Raw genomic sequence first — 19691 nt, 5'->3', positions numbered from 1 at the left:
TTAAGAGATGAATATTGTTTAGTAAAAAAAAAAGTCTGTATCTTAATGATTCTAATATCATTATAATGATTTTGTACTTTAGGCCTCCCTTAATCATTCGGGACCTTAATTTCATCATGAATAATTATTAAACAATTATATTTTATTTTGCACAATATATTATAAGAATTGTTTGATCATTCTGACCACTTAATTATTTTACATCAAATAATTTAGTAACTGCCAACTAACCCTTACTTTTTCTTTAATCAACGGTCTTTTATTATTTAACCACAAGGACGATGTCTGATTGGTTTAAGCTTAGCTCCAAATGTCAAAAGTACCAGAAGATCCCAGGTTCAAATCCAAGGAGAAATAAAAATCCCCTTGTGGCCACGGAAATTCAAATGCGGTGACTCCGGGCTATCTGCAAAGCAGGTGGTCACCTTAGAATTAGTCGGCTCGCATAACGGGTTGGATATCCAGATTAATAAAAAAAAGTATTTTATTATTTAATTATTTTTATTTTATATTAGGAAAAATCAATTGCACTTTTATGTTCTTCAAAATCATACTTTCTTGGAATTCAACCCAAAGATACCACTTCCTCGTTGTCCATGTCATATTTCCCTCCACATTCTCTGGAATCCAATCCCACCACCATCGCCACCGCCTTCGCCATCGCATTTCGCCGCCGCCACCGCCACTGCCACCGCCGTCCTCCTAAACCCATCTTCTTCTTCTCCCCTTTTATGATTTTACGACCGAAACGTCACCAGAAAATGATCACAACATCTAATTGACGGATGGGATCAAATCCCTTCAACAATTTCTTCAACCTCTCCAAACTTTAGGTATTTCTCTCTTCTCTCTATCTCTATCTATCTATATATATATATATATATATACACACACACACACATATATGTGTATCTCTGTGTGTTTTAGATTATATAAAACACTCATTATATGCATACATGCACCTTTCGCTATATGTTATAGAATTTGGCCACCTTTCTTCTCAAATTCGCATTATCGTTTGAAATCGAAGGGTTTTTAGGTTTCGTTTGTGAAATTATAAAATGTACGAGTGTTGATTTTAGGGATTTTGAGGACAAAACGGAAATCCCTTAAGAATGCTATGAAATGTTGCATATCGTTGTTCTAATAAGTAGTTTTCCCCATAAAATTGAGCCACTTGGAGTTGGGAATTAGGGTTAATTTGCAGAAAACCCAAGAATTCTGATATATTTATAAACATTCTCACTGATTTCCCCCCTTTTTTGTATTCCAGAAAGTAGGGTTTCATTTGCATTCGACATGAAGCTTGTTTCTTTACTGAAAACCCTACTAATTTCGGGCATGTCGATGGATAGGAAAACCTTTTTTCGTATCGTATTTTCTGGTTGGCGTGATCGCACTTCGTTGTATGAAAGTGTATCTTTTTTTCTGGGAATTGGCCTACCCGAGGCTTCGCTCTCGTGGCCAAAAAACGCATATGTAGATAGCAGGATTTGAATCCGGGTTGATTTTGTCATCCTCTTGTATTAATTCACCATGCTACCACCCTTGTAAACAGGGGCGGACTCGGAATTTGTTTCAAGCGGTGACGCCATTTGACTATAAGAAACAACTGTAGGGATATTTTTCATAAAATCATTATTGGTCTGTTGGTTAGTTCGTTGCTTTTCATATGTGAGGTCTTGTGTTCAAGTCTTTTTATTGCAAATTCTTTTCAGAAGCATAATAAATCTGAAATTAAAAGCTAAAAACTAAGAAAATGACACTGACGAGATTTGAATTCGGGCATGGGGTGGAAAAAAAGCCTTGCAAACCAACTCTATCAAGGAAAACTTGTGTCCTTTCGGTATAACAGGGCCTCCAAAAAGATTGGAACGGCCCTACTCGACCGCATTTACTGAATTGACTCATATTTTGCAATTTTCTTTTTTGCTTTCGTGAATTTTGAAACTTGAAATCCTATTAAACCGAAAAAAGATATCTTGATTCAGGGCAAACCGATCAAGATTTGTGTTTCCTAACTTGTGTATTGGGGTTGTTTTGGTGCAAAATGGCCTCGAGTAACACAACGCTTGATTGTGCACCTCCTATGAAGGCTACATCCCATGGGGTGTTTCAAGGAGACAACCCACTTCATTCGGCACTCCCTCTTGTCATTTTACAAATGTGCCTTGTGCTCGTACTCACTCGAGTCCTCGCTTACCTTCTTAAGCCATTACGGCAACCTCGAGTTGTTGCAGAGATCGTTGTAAGTTTCTTGATCCCCCTAATTTTCATTTTGATTGGTTAAAACTTTTAGTGCATTCTTGAAAGGTCGAAAGTTTGATATGGCATGTGGTTTTCAAGACAAGTGTTTGACAGGGTAAAAGGCAATGTCGACGTACATCTTACACTCCACGTTCTATCTGTGTGTGGGATTTTTGGGTTCGTATGGTTTATTGTTTGATATGGTGGCTCTACCCCGTGGGTAGGGACTCCAGTCCCTACTCTTGCATGGGATTTTCTAGGTTCGTTTGGTTTGATTCGGTTTGTTGTTTGACAGGGTGGTGCTACCCCTGGGGTATAGGGGTAGGGGCTAGGTTTGCGTACAACCTACCCCCAAGATCCTACCTCTGCGTAGGATTTATTGGGTTTGTTTGTTTTTTTGTTTCACGTGGTGGTGGGTAGGGCGTAAACGAGTCGAGTAACAGTTTCAGGCTCAAGCTCGAGCTCAAATATTTTTTCAATGTTTGAGCTCGAGCTCGTTTATGAGCTCAAATTTGAGATTAATTAACTCGTTTATTTACTTAAGCTCGATAAGTTTATATTTTGATTATATAGAGGGAGGTTCAGAGGAAAGCTCCAAAAAATTGAAAATTTGAGGAACACCATGGTATCGGTTCATCTGGACGGTATGCACATGTGCATACAAGTAATGGAAGTTCTTTTTTGGTTTTTATGCACGTGAGTACGTTATGCACATGTGCATGCATAGCAAATTGCTTACAGATTACTTGTATGCATGTGCATAATGTCCAGATGAAAGGTTACTGGTGTGTTCCTCCATTTTTCATTTTTTCATTTTTGTAGGGTTTTTTCCTGACCCTGACCCTGACCCTGACCCTGACCCTGACCCTGACCCTGACCTTGACCATACTATTAGTAGACATATAAATATGTTTAGCTCAAAAATGTGTATGCTCGAATGGCTCGGCTCTACTCGACTCGTAAAGTTTATCGAGCTCTCGAACGATTCGAGTCAAACATTGGTGTTTTGGAGCTTGACTCGTTAAGTTAAGCGAGCTTTATTTTTGTATTCGAGATCGACTCAAGCTTGATAATTATTAAGCTTGAGCTCGAGTAGCTCGCTAAAAGCTTGACTCTTTTACACCCGTACCCCTGGGTAAGGGTAGAGGCACGGTCAATATACACCCTACCCCAAACCGTACTTCCGTGTGGGATTTACTGGTTCATTTGATTTGGTTTTTTGTTTGACAAAGATGGATCTACCCGTGGGTATGGGTAGGGGTGAGGTCTGTGTACATCCTACATTCTAGACCCTACCTCAGTGTGGGATTTACTAGGTTCGTTTGGTTTTTGTTTGATTGGGTGGGTAGGGGTAGAGGCAAAGTGTGCCTACATCCTACCCCTAGACTGTACCTCTGTATGGGATTTACTGGGTTCGTTTGGTTTTTTGTTTGATAGGGTGGAGTTTTGCTTGGTCCTTCAGCTCTTGGCCGAAACAAAGCATATCTTCATGCGGTTTTTCCTCCGAGGAGCCTTACTGTATTGGACACGCTCGCAAACCTCGGACTTCTGTTCTTCCTCTTCCTTGTTGGGCTCGAGCTCGACTTGAACTCCCTTCTCCGGACCGGTAAGAAAGCACTGAGCATAGCTATTGCCGGAATCAGCTTCCCTTTCGTCTTAGGTACAGGCGTATCCTTTATTCTTCGTGGGACCATCTCCAAAGGTGTTGATGAAGGCCCGTTTATTGTTTTCATGGGGGTCGCTATGTCCATTACCGCTTTCCCCGTGCTTGCACGAATCTTGGCTGAACTCAAGCTCTTGACGACTGACGTTGGTAAAATGGCCATGTCCGCGGCCGCCGTTAACGATGTGGTGGCCTGGATTCTACTCGCACTGGCTGTTGCCCTTTCGGGAACTGGTCGTTCTCCGCTCGTTGCACTATGGGTGTTCTTGTGTGCGTCGGCTTTCATCGTGTTGTGCTCGTTCTTGGTGCCGCCGGTTTTCAAATGGATGTCGCAACGGTGCCCCGATGGCGAGCCAGTGGACGAGCTGTACGTTTGCGCAACTCTAGGTGGGGTTTTGGCGGCGGGTTTCATCACGGATACTATCGGGATTCATGCGCTTTTCGGGGCTTTCGTGGTCGGAGTTCTGATCCCGAAAGAAGGTGCTTTTGCAGGGGCATTGGTGGAAAAAGTTGAGGATCTCGTCTCTGGATTGTTCTTACCGCTTTACTTTGTATCGAGTGGTTTGAAAACGAACGTGTCCTCGATCCAAGGTGCTCGGTCTTGGGGTTTACTCGTTTTGGTCATTCTTACTGCGTGTTTTGGGAAGATTGCGGGATCCGTTGGGATTTCACTTGTGTGTAAGATCCCGTTCATGGAGGCCCTTGCGATCGGGCTTTTGATGAACACGAAGGGTTTGGTTGAACTTATCGTTCTCAACATCGGGAAAGACAGAGGGGTATGTGTCTTGTAGGGTGCGTCTGGAATGCCAGATAGGACAAAACAAAAACTTGTTGTCTCCCGTGTGGTGCAACATTAGACTGGGACAGGACATGACTGAGTTTGACAAAAATGCAATTTTTCTGTCTCACCAAAATAGGTGAAACAAAAATAAGGGAGATAAGACAAGATTGGTAAATTTACTAAACTACCCATGTCAATTAAAATCCTAAAACTTTCACAAGTCTTTAGGTTTTATAGTTTTAATTTAATAGGGGTATTTTAGTAATTTACCAAACTTTGTCCCACTCTCTAATTTTGGTGGGATCATTTGGTCCTGTCGTGTGTCGTGTTTCGGTCTAAATGTCACACCAATAGGACAACAAGTTTTTGTCCTGTTTACGTTGCTTTTTTTCCGTTCGTGTTTGAGTTTTTTATGTTATTTTCACTCATAGTTTGCCGGAATTTCAGGTACTGAACGATGAAACATTCGCTATATTGGTTTTGATGGCACTATTAACGACATTTATCACGACGCCCCTAGTCGTTGCAGTATATAAGCCGGCGAAAGCACCATCAAATTCTGAATACAAACACCGAATGCTTCACCGGAAAGGTTCTTCCACGAGCCCGTTCCGTATGTTGTTCTGCTTCCACAGCGTAAGAAACATACCAACGATGATCAATCTGATCGAGGTTTTACGTGGGACTGGAAAGAAGGAGGTGCTTCTGGTCCACGCGATGCACCTCATGGAGCTTTCCGAGAGGTCTTCGGCTATACTCATGGTTCATAAGGCCCGAAAAAACGGGCTCCCGTTTTGGAAGAAGGATCCGAACTCGGGCTCGGACCAGATCGTGGTGGCATTCGAGGCTTTCCAGCATCTGAGTAAGGTCTCAATCTGGCCAACGACCGCCATATCGGCGGTTTCAAGCATGCATGAAGATATTTGCAATGGGGCCGAGCGTAATCGGGCTGCCATGATCATCCTCCCGTTCCATAAGCACCTCAGGCTCGATGGTCAACTCGAAACCACTCGAGCCGAATACAGGTAGTGAATGTTTTTCACGTCATCAGATGTTACAAGATCAGTAGATATCAGCTAAAATGGGTATAAAATAAAAAACTTTGAAAACCTTAATTACAACAAAATCGTCTGTTTTATAGGATGCCAAAAATGTCTAAATGTCCTAATAAATTGTTTTATAGGACCCAACAGTATCACGTCCTATGTAAAAGTGTTAACAATAAATTGAAATTACGTTTTTGGACACATTAACAAGTTTTTTAGGACATTTTTAAAATAAAATGACTAGTTTCTTTTTAACACACAGGACAATTGTTTTTATAAAATAATGTTATATAAAAATAAAGGAAACTATGATTTTCATCCCTCTGGTTTGTTAATAATTTTGATTTTCATCCCCATGTTTTAGAAATTGCTATTTTCGTCCCTATGGTTTGAAAGTTATTGCTATTTTCGTCCTTGGACTCACTTCAGCTTTTAAGTACAAGGGACCAAAACAATAAGGAATTGTAAACAATAGAACCGAAACAACAATAAATTGTAAAACATAAGGATGAAAATTATAAACCACATGGACGGATATCACAATACACCATGGGGACGAAAATCGTATTTTTTAACAAACCATAGGTACGGAAAGCGTCTATAAATATTAATATGACTTTTCATTTTAGAAGTGTCCTAAATGGTGTTCTATAAACTTATTACAACATTTTTACACAGAAAATATAACTGTTTTGTTCTATAAACTTAGGTCCTATAAAGTAGTCTATTAAGACTTTGACGTTCTATAAACCTGATTCTGTTATGATGTTTGCTATATCGATTAAGAAACTAAACGAAACTTTGTTGCATTTTGATGTGTTTCGTCCATTATAAAACTATTTAACGAGCCGACTCGTTTCTGATTTCAGACACGTTAATCGGAAGGTTTTGGAGTATGCACCGTGTTCAGTTGGCATTTTAGTCGACCGTGGTTTTGGCGGGAGCTCACATATTGCCGCCAGCAATGTCGACTCGGTGGTTACGGTATTATTCTTCGGCGGCCATGATGACCATGAGGCATTGGCCTATGGTGCCCGAATGGCCGAGCATCCCGGAATCAACCTTACCGTGGTCCGATTCCTTCTCAACCCTACCGATACCACCAGCACCCCGGGATCCGTCACCGTCGATATCCAAGAATCCAGCACCGCTGAAGCCCAGTCGGCCGATGACGAAGTTATTAAAGAATTCAACATGAAGTTGGTCTCGAAGGATTGCAACATGAAATACGACGAAAGAGTGGTGGCGGATGGGTCGGAGATGGCGGAGATGATCCGTGAATATAGCCGGAGCAACCTTTTTCTGGTGGGGAGGATGCCGGAAGGTGAGGTGGTGGCGGCGTTGCTGAAGACGAAAAGCGAGTGCCCGGAGATGGGACCGATCGGAAACTTGCTGATTTCGCCGAGCTTCACGACGGGGGCGTCGGTGCTGGTGGTGCAGCATTATCATCGTCAATTATCTCTGATTTCGTTAGCTTCTTTGAAAGAAGATGAAACCACTGATTTGGGTGTATAGCGATTACCCTTTTTTCAATTGATTTCGTTATCGTTTTCTACTTCGATTTGATGTACAAATTAGACAATGAAATTGTACAAAAATTGGTGTAAAAACTTAATTTCTGTGAGTAAATTACGTTTTTCATTCATGCGGTTTGTTATAAATTGTGATTTTTGCTTCTTGTGTTTTAGAAATTACGGTTTTTATCGTTACGGTTTACAAGTAAATTGTGCGTAAATACAACTTATTAATTTCCATGTTTGAATTCGTGTAACCAACAACAGATAAACATAATCAACTACACGATAAACATCTTATTTTAAATATAAAAAATCTAAAATATAATTAAGATAATTATTGAGTTATACTTATAAGATATAACAGAATACTTAAATATTATCCTTATAAAAAATATATTATTAAACAAAAAATAAATTATTTTGTGATTGAACCGAAATTAAATTATGATAAAAAATTCGAATTAAAGAAATTACATAAAAAATGTAAAATTTTAAAAAGTTAATTTGATACTAATATCAATATTTTTTTTTCAAATATTTATGGATAAAACCATTATCGCTTTTTTAAAATCACAAAAAACTGTATTATATCGACATAAGCAAAAAATAAATCGAAACATTATCTCGATGTATCTCGCTGCATTGTGTGAGTATCCTTCTAATATTAATAAATTAGTTGAACACGTCACAACTCACACGTTCAATTTAAGCTTGATACCAAATCTTTATATTTGTGTAAATGTTTGCACCCGGTGTTCATAGCGTTGGGGTTATGTGTTCATATATTTTATACGATATGAACAAGAGGTGAACACGATATGAACAAGGGGTGAAAAACCATATAAGATCAGAAACATATATGAACAAGTGGTGAACCTTAAACGGTGTGGATGCAATGCATGTATAAAACTCCAATTGACAAAGTATCGCTCTTGAATGTGTTTATAATAAATGAATTATTGTTCACAAACTGTTCATATCGTGTTCATACCTGTTTTTTTTATTTATTTCCTTTCGTATAGCAGTTATTCTTATTATGTTCATATTGTGTTCATAAATGCTATGCAGTCCAAGTTCATATATATGTCAAATTTTTGTTCGTATTTGACACAATGATTCATATATATATAGTTGTGTTCATATGGTTCTTACATTAGCAAAAAAATATAGAATTTTTGATTTTGTAACTCCCAATTAATTAATGATATGAGAGTTACATACATTTTTTTTAATCTAAATACCCTTTTCAACATTGTTCACTTATCTTTATGCAATTTTAAATTTAAAAAAATAAGTTTTTATCGTGATTAATCACAACCGTTTATTGAAAGATTGAATGGCCAAGATCGGTTAACAAAGTTAACACAAAAACTTTNTATATATATATATATATATATATATATATATATATATATATATAGAAAGAGAGAGAGAAATGAGGTTTACTTTTATAAACTACGTTATTTGTACAAACCTCTTTCAACCAACCATAATTTTTTATTTCATTATTTTTTTATAATTTTGGGAAGTTGATTAATCATTTACAAAATAATTTTATGCCATGCCTCTAGAAGACAAATATAACTTGGATGCGATTTGTTGTTTCTTGAACAAACGTATTCGTTTTGTTTTAAAAAATAATCCTTTTAAATTTGATTTTAAATTATCGTTTAAATATTTATAATTTAAAACTGATAATGATTTGTAATAAATATATTATACCGACTATAATCGATATAAAACAAAAGAGTTAGGTTCACGTGAGACCAAGTTGTTTCTTGAAACTCGTGAGACCACTTTTTTACATTTGAAACTTCACAGTAAAATGCTGTGAAGATAAAAAAAAGGCCGACCCTTCACAGCGTTTTGCTGTAAAGTTTCAAGTTTTAAAAAAATGATCTCACGAGACTCATGAAAACAGGCTGGTCTCACGTGATTTCAAGACAAAATGTCATAAATATCGTCTATGCAAAGTCATTATATAATAAATAAAATATTGTCGTTTTTTAAGGTTTATTTTATGAGTAAATTGCATAATAATTAATGCATTTCTAAAAGCATTAATTTTATTGTAAATGATGGAAATAAAACAATAACTTTTTTATTGTAAAATCAGAAGACTTAGGGGAGGTTTACCCAAATGTTTATCCGATAAATGCTTACTGATATGATTCAACATTATAATTTTTTTATACGTAAAATTTTAGTACATCAAAACATATCGAATGCAACAAGTTACTGGATAAGTGTTTACCTGGGTAAGAGTCGTCATCCATACTTACCGGGTAAGACTCTCTATCCTTTTCATTGCTCTTACCCGATAAGATTCTTGGCCCTTCTCATGTTTATTCGATAAGAAAATTTATCCGGTAAGCATTTACCAAGTAAGTGTTTAGTAAACGGCCCCTTAACCGACAGAAAAATCCATTAATTGTTCGTTGTAGAGAGTCATGAGCGGCGGATTACCGACGAATCTCCTCGTCGGAGAAAGTGTGGGATCACCGACGGGTTTTCACTTTTCCATTGATAAACCATCGATGATGGTCAATCTGCCAGTGATCTACCACAAGTATGTCGGAAATTATCATCGAAAAAATCCATCAATGAAGGATCTTTGTTTTATATAGTTATTTTGAGAGCATATACTTCATAGTAAAAATCAAATAAAAGTCACTGTAACATAATCGAGTTTACAGGACACCGACAATACCTAAATGTTATAGTATATTGATATATAGGACTTAAATGTACAGAACTCACCAACAAAATGTCATATCTAAAAGTGTTATAATAAATTTATAGGACGGAACCACTTAAATTGTGGCGCATTGGTTAAGCCTAAGGGGATGTAATGGAAAATTTCATCTGCCCCAGGTTCGAGTCTAGGCGCCCCCAAGGCCATTATGGTGATAGAGGGTTACCTGTGATGACTCCTACAAGCCATTCATGGTCGTCCAGGGATTAGTCAATGCGTGTAAGCTAACCCGGAAACCAAAGGTTACGTAAAAAAAGTTTATGGGACGTTTTTTGGACGTCGTATAAACTCTCAAGACATTTTAAAAATAAAACTCCGTGTTAATTATTTTATATAAATTTGTCATATTTTTACAATGACGTTTTTATAAAACATTTTTTCAAATTATGTTCTATAAAGTAGTTAATATGACAGTTTATTTTTAAAAATATCAAAGTTTGTTAAGACATCTAAAAACATCATATAAACCTATTACGACACTTTTAGATATAAACATAATTTAGTGTAAACAGTGATACTATATTATAAAATATTTGACAAAGATTCTTAAAAACTATTTTTTATGCATGAAGTACTGTTTATTGATGCATATTACTTAAAATTCAAGATTACAAGTAGTTTTGCGCAAATACAATTTATTAAAGCTTCATTTTTAAATCCGTATAACTAACTGTAGATAAAGATAATCAAATACATGATAGACATTCATTTTAAAATAGAAAATCTAAAATATAATTAAGATAATCACTGAGTTCTAACAAAATGTTTACTTATTATTTTTATAAAAAAATATATATTATTAAATCAAAATAAATTATTTTGTTATTAACTCTAAATTAAATTATAAAAAAATTGAATTAAAGAAGTTATACCAGAAAAACGAGAACTATTAAATAGTTAATTTGATACTAATATCGATTTATTTTTTTCAAATTTTTATGTTATCTTCAAATTTATATTTCATTCAAAAATTAAACATTATCGTTTTTTCAAAATCATATAAATCGTATTATATCTATAGAGACAAAAGAATTAAAACTAAACATTAAAATGATTTATCTCGCTACATTGCGTGAGTACCCTTCTAATATATATATATATCTGATTTTTTCTTAAAAATATAATAATTATAACATTAATAATCTTGAAATTTGGATATACATGAAAAGGGTTTGGTGAGTTTTGGATTTGGTGCGGGAAGATCCATATTCCAACGGTAGGCTTTGTTTTGCATGTTACAACACTCGCTTGATCATAGCCGTTTATCTTTTTAAATATTTTATTAAGAATCATAATCTATGATATATTATAAAATATTTTATAAAAATTCTTAAAAATTATTTTTTATACATGAAGTAATATTTATTAATGCATATGTTACTTAAAATTCAAGATTACAAATAAATTGTGCATAAGTACAACTTATTAAAATTTCATGTTTGAATTCGTGTAAATAACTGCAGATAAACATAGTGAAATATAGGATAAAATTTTCATTTTAAATATAAAATATATAAAATATTATTACGACAATCATTGAAATCTAACAGAATACTTAATTATTATCCTTATAAAAAATTATCTATACTATATTATAAAACATTTGACAAAAACTCTTAATTTTTTTTTATACATGAAATATTGTTTATTAATGCATATATTACTTAAAATTCAAGATTACAAATAAATTGTGCGTAAATACAACTTATTAAAGCTTCATATTTGAATTCGTGTAACTAACTGCAGATAAACATAATGAAATATAAGATAAACATTTCATTTTAAATATAAAATATCTAAAATATAATTATGACAATCATTGAAATCTAACAGAATACTTAGTTATTATCCTTATAAAAAATTGTCTATACTATATTATAAAACATTTGACAAAAACTCTTAAAAATTATTTTGTATGCATAAAGTACTATTTATTGATGCATATTATTTAAAATTCAAGATTACAAGTAAATTAAGCGTAAGTACAACTTATTATTGCTTTATTTTTTAATTTGTAAAACTAATTATAGATAAATATAATCAAATACATGATTGACATTTCATTTTGAATATAAAAAATATAAAATATAATTAAAATAGTCATTAGTTATAACAAAATACTTAATTATGTTTATAAAAATTATATTATTAAATGGTAAATAAAATACTTCCTTATTAAATCTAAATTAAATTATAAATAAAATATTGAATTAACGAAACTACACAAAAAACCAGAACTTTAAATAGTAAATTTGATACTAATATCGATATATGTTTTTTCCAAATTTTTATGATATATTTAATTCATATTTTATTAAAAAAATTAAAAGTATTATTGCTTTCTCAAAATCACTAAAAACCGTATTATATCGACATAAATAAATAATAAAACGAAACGTTAAAATCGAGATATGTCTCGCTGTATTATGCGAGCACCTTTCTAATATTACTAAATCAAAAATAAATTACTTCATTATTAGATCTAAATTAAATTATAATAAAAAAATTACACAAAAATAAGAACTTTTAAATAGTTAATTTGATACTAATATTGATATATTTATTTTCAAAATTTTATGATATATTCAAGTCTATATTTTATTCAAAAATAAAAACATTATCTTTGTTTCTGAAAACCACATAAAAACCATATTATAACATCTACAGAGACGAAATAAAACGAAATATTAAAATCGAGATATATCTTGCTGCATTGCGCGAGTACCCTTCTAGTATTTTTATAACATTAGTTTTTATTTTTCTACCTAAAAATAAAAATAGCATAAACCTTTTATAAAAAAATTGAAATAAATAATTATATAATTACTAAGCATGAAAAAACCATTTTAAAATTTTCACTGATGTGATATAATAACCAGATATTCCCAAACATGTTGCGGTTGTAACTCTATATATATTAAAGAAAGAACTTCATTTTGTTGTATCAAAACATAACCATCGATGGCACGAATAGTATGCAAATACAGTTTGTTTATTATCTGGTTAGTTCTAATCCTGCAGTATTCTCTTTCCACTTGTGCTCACTCGAAAAAACTGTATGAGAATAAACCATGTAAGAGATTCGTGCTCTATTACCATGACATTCTCTTCAATGGTACTAATATCGCTAACGCCACTTCTGCTGCAACCACGAACTATACCAGTCTTGGGAATTTCAAGCATGGGATGCTTGTCGTCTTCGATGATCCCATGACCAAAGACAACCACCTCTTATCTACCCCAGTGGCTCGAGCACAAGGGTTTTACTTCTACGATATGAAGACAACGTATAATGCCTGGTTTTCTTACACGTTGATTTTCAATTCTACTGAACATAAGGGTACACTTAACATTATGGGTGCAGATATGATGAGTGAGGAGACCAGAGATCTATCGGTTGTCGGTGGCACGGGTGATTTCTTTATGGCACGAGGAATTGCTACTTTTCGTACTGATGTTGCTCAAGATGATTACTATTTTCGACTTGAAATGGATATCAAGCTGTACGAATGTTATTAGATCATCTTTCCGTTTCTAGATTTGAAAAATCATCTTTCCGTTTCTAGATTTGAAAAGTTTTAGTACTGTAATATTTCTTTTTCGACCACGGTGGTACTTAAACACCAGTGTTTTATGTATTATATATATATATATATATATATATATTAATAGAGTTATGACCTAGTTGTTTTTTATGTTGTCTTTTGCATATATATAATATTGGAAAATATGATTTTTTTTCCGTTAAATACTCCATCTCTCTCAAAATAAGTGGTCACAATAAAAAGGAACAAAAATTTATACATGCATAATTATTATATTTTTAGTCAACCAAATGACAACTTTGCCCTTAATCAATTCATTCGTACTTGTAACATCCAGACATTTCAAATAAACACATTATATTACAAATTCATCCCCTGATCAAGCACTGCAATTGCATCAGAAATGAAATTTATACATCGTAAAACAGATAGCAATCTATCGTTGCAATTCCTACATATAGTATTGTAGCTAGTCTATGTATCGGTACCTTGATGTACTCAATTTTCTCATGTGTCAATCCTCGAATCTTCTATTTATCCTATGGGTGTTCATCTGTTGAGATCCAATGGATTTAAGTGGATATGATCCGATCCAATCATCCATTGGATGTTGGATTTTGTCTGATCCGATCCAAATCCAGTGAATGATTGAATCAGATTTGTTCCATCCATTGGATGTTACTACGGGTTATGCATTGGATTTGATTTAATTCATCCAATCCTTCGATCCAATATTCAAACCTATTATTCGAATATTTTCTAAAGTTATTAAAAAGCAATGTATATAAATATCAATTAAAAAACAAAATCATAAAATATTAATACATAGTTACTAATTGGATGTTAGTTAGATGAGAATTGGATGGTCATTGTATTGGACCGATTCAGTTTTATTGAATGTTGAACTGTCATCCAAGAACCGACTCATCCGATTTGGATGTAGAAATTTTGGATCTGATCCAATCCAATTACAATTGGATATCCGATGATGGTCGGTCGGTTGATATTGGATCGGATGACTTTCTACAGCCCTAATTTATCCTACTTTTCTTTCCAACCAAGTACCCATCTGGGTTGCAAAAGTTTAAAAGAGTTTGGACGTGTCTAAGGCCTAGTGAATCCACAGTTTTAACATAAGAGCAACAACTTCCATCACAATCAGTGTTTTACAAAACACTGTAATATAAATGCACGTTTTGACATAACAGTGGCATCATAGCATGTGTCTACTTCACAAAGCATGTCCCGACGCATCCACTTGCCTACTGTTACGGTTTACTTCTCACAGTCTGTCAAAACCTACTTTTCTTGCTCTTACGATACAAACCTGACAACACCCACTTGTCTTGCTCTTACAACACACCGTAGAACAATCCTATTGCCACACAAATACGTTCAACATATATAATCATGTATGTTTCAAGACATATCACATGTTTATCCAATTTCAACACAACATAAAATCACGACATAAAGCAATATCAAGGGTGATGTCTGATTAGTTTGAACTTGACTCCAAATGTCAAAAGTACCAGAAGGTCTCAGGTTCAAATCCAAGGAGGAATAAAAATTCCCTTGTGGCCACGGAGGTTCAAATGCGGTGACTCCGGGCTATCTGCAAAACATGTGGTCATCCTGGGATTAGTTGGCTCGCATAGCGGGTTGCATATGTGTGTGTGCGCGCACACGTGTGCATGCATGCGCGTATATGCGTGCGTGAGAGAAATCTGGAGATAATATAAAAAATAACGAATAACCACAAATAAATGGATGAAAAATATATATCAATATGGATGTAAAATTGAAGATAATAAAATAATTTTTTTTTACAATTTGTTTTGCTCAAATTTTGGCTATATTTAACTGATTTTTACTAAAAAAAAAGTAGGGCGATATTCTTAGTTACACTACAACAAAATCGGGTTTATAGAACACTCTCAGATTCTAAGCGTCCTAATAGACCTCTTTATAGGACTTAGTTTATAAGACCAAAAAAATTAAGTGTACTATCTAAATGCGTTGTAATAAGTTTATATGACCTTTTTTGACGTCGTACTAAGTTTTTTAGGGCGCTTTTAATAGGACATTATTTGAAAAACTGTCCTATAAAAACAAGTGTCCTATAAAAAATTGAGTTCATAGGACACTTTCTAAAAAATATCTTATAAAGTTGCTAATGCGACACTTTGTATTAAAAATGTCATAAAAAACTTGTTAAGACGTCCAAAAACGTCATATAAACTTATTACAACACCTTTAGATATGACGTTTTATATTTTGGTCTTATAAATTAAGTCCTATAAAACAGTCTATTAAATGAGTTCTTCGGTTCTTTCTTTTGTGAGGGTTCTCTCCATTTGCCAGATTTCAATTCATTTCATAACCCCGCACATTGGCTCTTGGGCCATGATGCCCATGAGCCATGAGTACCACCAATCCAAAAGAAAAACAGATGATTATATTTAACGGTGGTTTTTTTTTTGGGTAAAGGGGACGGAACTCCGGAAAAATTTATTGAATTCAACGGTGGTTTGTTAAAGAGAACATCAGTAATGACTCATGCCATTTTCAATACTGTTTGTCGTAATATATGAAATTATATTTTATTTAATTTTATATTAAATTAAATTATTTTCCCATTATATTATTATGAAATGATAATTAAGAAATTTGGATACATATGAATAAGGTTTTCTTTTTCTTAGAAGAAACGAACCTTTTATTGGTGAGTTTTGATTTGGTGTGGAGGCTTTGTTTTGCATGCAAATTGTTAGTACACGTCACCCACACAAACATTTGGTTGATTATAATTTTTATTTATTTAATTATTAATTATATGTATTTTAAAATAGTGTAAGTTGAATTTTAATTCTTTTATCTAGAAATAAAAATACCATTATGGCTTGTTTGATTTGGTAGAATGTTATGAAAGAATTTGGATTTTGTGAAAGAATTTAGAATTGAAAAGATTTAAAAGTTTAACAGTTGTTGAATGGTTTAGTGTAGAATGATTAAGATGTTCTTATGATGTAGTGCAAAATGAAATATAACTATTTGGTGATTTTTTAGAATGAAATTAGGGCGTTGAATGGTTAAGGGAGACCCAAGATACAAAATTATTCAGAGGGTTTTAAAACCATTAAGAGACAGACTTTTTTTTGACAAACATGATTTACCTCTTAGCAATTCAGAGGTTGTCTCTTAATGGAATTATTAAGAGGTAAAAATACCATTATGGCTTGTTTACATCTTAATGGTTTCATTAAGAGACAGCCTCTGAACCGTTAAGAGCTGATTCTTGTTTGGTAAAAAAAAATTGTCTTTTAATGATTGTAAAACCCTCTGAATGGTTTTGTATCTTATGTATCCCTTGATCATTCAGCACTTTAATTTTATTCTGAATAATTACCAAACTATTATATTTCATTTTGCACTATATTATAAGAGTCTCTTAATCATTTTGCACCAAACCATTCAACAACTGCCAAACAACTCCTAATAGTTTTATCGTTATTTTCATATATCTATACTATATTATAAAGCATTTGATAAAAAAAATAAAAAATATTTTTTTGCACGAAGTACTGTTTATTGATGCATATTACTTAAAATTAAAGATTACAAGTAAAATTGTTCGTAAATACAACTTATTAAAGCTTCATGTTTGAATTTATGTAACTAACTCAGATAAACATAATCAAATACATGATAAACATCTCATTCTAAATATAAAAAATCTAAAATATAATTAGGATAATTATTAAGTTCTAATAAAATACATACTTATTATCTTTATAAAAAATTATATTATTAAACCTAAATTAAATTATTTCGTTACGTTAAATTAAATTACAATAAAAATTGAATTAAATAAATTACACAAAACAAAAAGTTTTAAATAGTTAATTTGATACTAGTATCGACATAGTTTTTAAAAAAATTTATGATATTTTCAAATTTATATTTTATTCAAAAATAAAAAACTAGCTTTCTCAAAACAACATAAGACCGTATTATATCGACATAGATAAAAAATAAAATAAAATATTGAAATCAAGATGTATCTCGATACATTGCACGTGTATCTTTCTAAATTTTTTTAAAATGCTAATATTTTACAACTCTGATATAATAATTAGCCAAGTTTGTAAACATGATGCCTTTTTCCTGAATTATTTTCTATTTCTATAATCTAAATATGGTATATTCCCAAAACAAGTTGCATTTGTCAATATATATATATATATATATATATATATATATATGTATATAAAGCAAAGAACTTCATTTTATTGTATCAACCCTTAACTAGCAATGGCACGAATAGTTTGCAAATACAGTTATTTAGTTCTTCTATCAATTATGATTATACTCTCTCTTTCTACTTATGTTCACTCGAACAGACTGAATGAGAATAAACCATGTAAGAGATTCACGCTCTACTACCACGACATCCTCTTCAATGGTACCAATGTTGCTAATGCCACTTCAGCCACAGCCGTGAATCGTACCAAACTCGGGGATTTCAAGCTTGGGATGCTTGTCGTCTTCGATGACCCCATGACCATAGACAACCACCTCTTATCCCCCCCTGTGGCTCGAGCACAAGGATTTTACTTCTACGATATGAAGACTACTTATAATGCATGGTTTTCTTATACGTTAATTTTCAATTCCACTGAACATAAAGGTACAATTAACATTATGGGTGCAGATATGATGGATGAGGAGACGAGAGATCTTTCAGTTGTTGGTGGTACAGGTGATTTCTTTATGACACGAGGGATAGCTACTTTTCGTACCGACACTTTTCAGGGTGCTGACTATTTTCGGGTTCAAATGGACATCAAGTTGTACGAGTGTTATTAAATGATATTCTCGTTAATAAATATTGAAGAATTTCAGTACTGTAATATTTCTTTTATGATCATTGAGTACCTAAACACCAAATGATGTTTTATGTCTTTATATATTAATAGGGTTATAACCCATGTTATGTTATCTCGTATTTTTGTAATAACCCGAAAATATGTGTTTTTCCTTAAATACCCTTTTTAAGTTTTTACTATATACGTGTGTTTTTGGATAATATAATGTGTTTGGAATGTTGACAATCTGTGTTCTATAAATTGTCTTAAATACCCTTTGAATTTTTATCGTCCTTCTCGAAATAATCAGTACTCTAGTCATCTACATTCTTTATCCTATAAGAAATTATAGCATTTTGATCTGAGATATCGTTTATGCAGCATCCCGCTCTTGACTAGCTACTTTTGTCTACCTTCATATGAGTATACTTCTTAGAGGAAGCTTGATACATTTGTACATACGCCTTTTTGTTCTCAATATTGCCTTTTGATACCTGTCTGTTAATCAATCTATTCATTCGGTAGAAACTGATTTTTTTTTCGATATTTGCAATGCAAATCTCTGGCTGTGAAATGGTACAGTTATTTTCCCAAAACATGTGCTAAAGAACGACGACCCCAAAATCTCCTTGTTCATTGTCAAATTTCAGTTTTTCGATTCTCGGCATCTGATATATATTTGGAAGTATCACTTTCTCTGTCTCTAATCTTTGAAGAAAATACATATTTTAATTCAGAACAATTTTGTGATTAACGTGCTTTCAATCAACTCATATTTCACGGTTTTTTTTACCTGGTTTTCAAATTAACATGACAATTGTTTAACCATCACTTTGTAATTTATATTTTATTCAAATATAATTATCAGGGTTTTTAACAGAAAAATTATAATAGTATTCTTTCTTAGGGGGTGTTTGGGATTGCTTATTTGAAACAACTTATACTTTTCTATAAAAGCATTTATCAACTTATTATAAGTCAGAAGTGTTTACAATCTTCAAAAACTTCTTATTACCGGTTTGACACCGGTATAAGTTGTTTATCCAAACACTAAAAAATGCTTATTACCGGTGTTACATCGGAATAAATCAATATGTTGTTTTTATAAGCAATCCCAAATCCCCCTTAGTTTATATAAAATCTTACATCTCATTGCATTAACACATTTGGTAAAGTTGATTTTATTCCATATGATTTTTAAGCTTCAATAAACAAACTAATAAAGAGTAAACAATGTGATTTGTTAGAAGGGTAAATTGCATGAAAAAA

At 33.0% G+C, this 19691-nt stretch overlaps 2 protein-coding genes across 2 annotated transcripts; both read left to right on the top strand.

Annotated features, from left to right (window-relative positions):
• Positions 1-2050: 2050 nt before the first annotated feature.
• On the top strand, positions 2051-18552 carry LOC112529573 (cation/H(+) antiporter 18-like). Its single transcript, XM_025140896.1, has 6 exons — positions 2051-2248; positions 3685-4686; positions 5139-5716; positions 6607-7246; positions 13031-13520; positions 17867-18552. The coding sequence occupies exons 1-6, from the start codon at positions 2051-2053 to the stop codon at positions 18421-18423; spliced, it is 3465 nt and encodes a 1154-aa protein (XP_024996664.1). The 3' UTR covers positions 18424-18552.
• LOC112529492 (dirigent protein 5-like) lies at positions 12971-13575 on the top strand. Its single transcript, XM_025140799.1, has one exon. The coding sequence runs from the start codon at positions 12971-12973 to the stop codon at positions 13526-13528; it is 558 nt and encodes a 185-aa protein (XP_024996567.1). The 3' UTR covers positions 13529-13575.
• Positions 18553-19691: the final 1139 nt, after the last annotated feature.

This window comes from Cynara cardunculus (genome assembly GCF_001531365.2).
Source record: "Cynara cardunculus var. scolymus isolate 2C chromosome LG 16, CcrdV1, whole genome shotgun sequence".
NCBI classification, from domain to species: domain Eukaryota; kingdom Viridiplantae; phylum Streptophyta; class Magnoliopsida; order Asterales; family Asteraceae; genus Cynara; species Cynara cardunculus.
The sequence above is the reverse complement of the archived record's forward strand: the minus strand, read 5'-3'. Positions and strand labels throughout refer to the sequence as shown.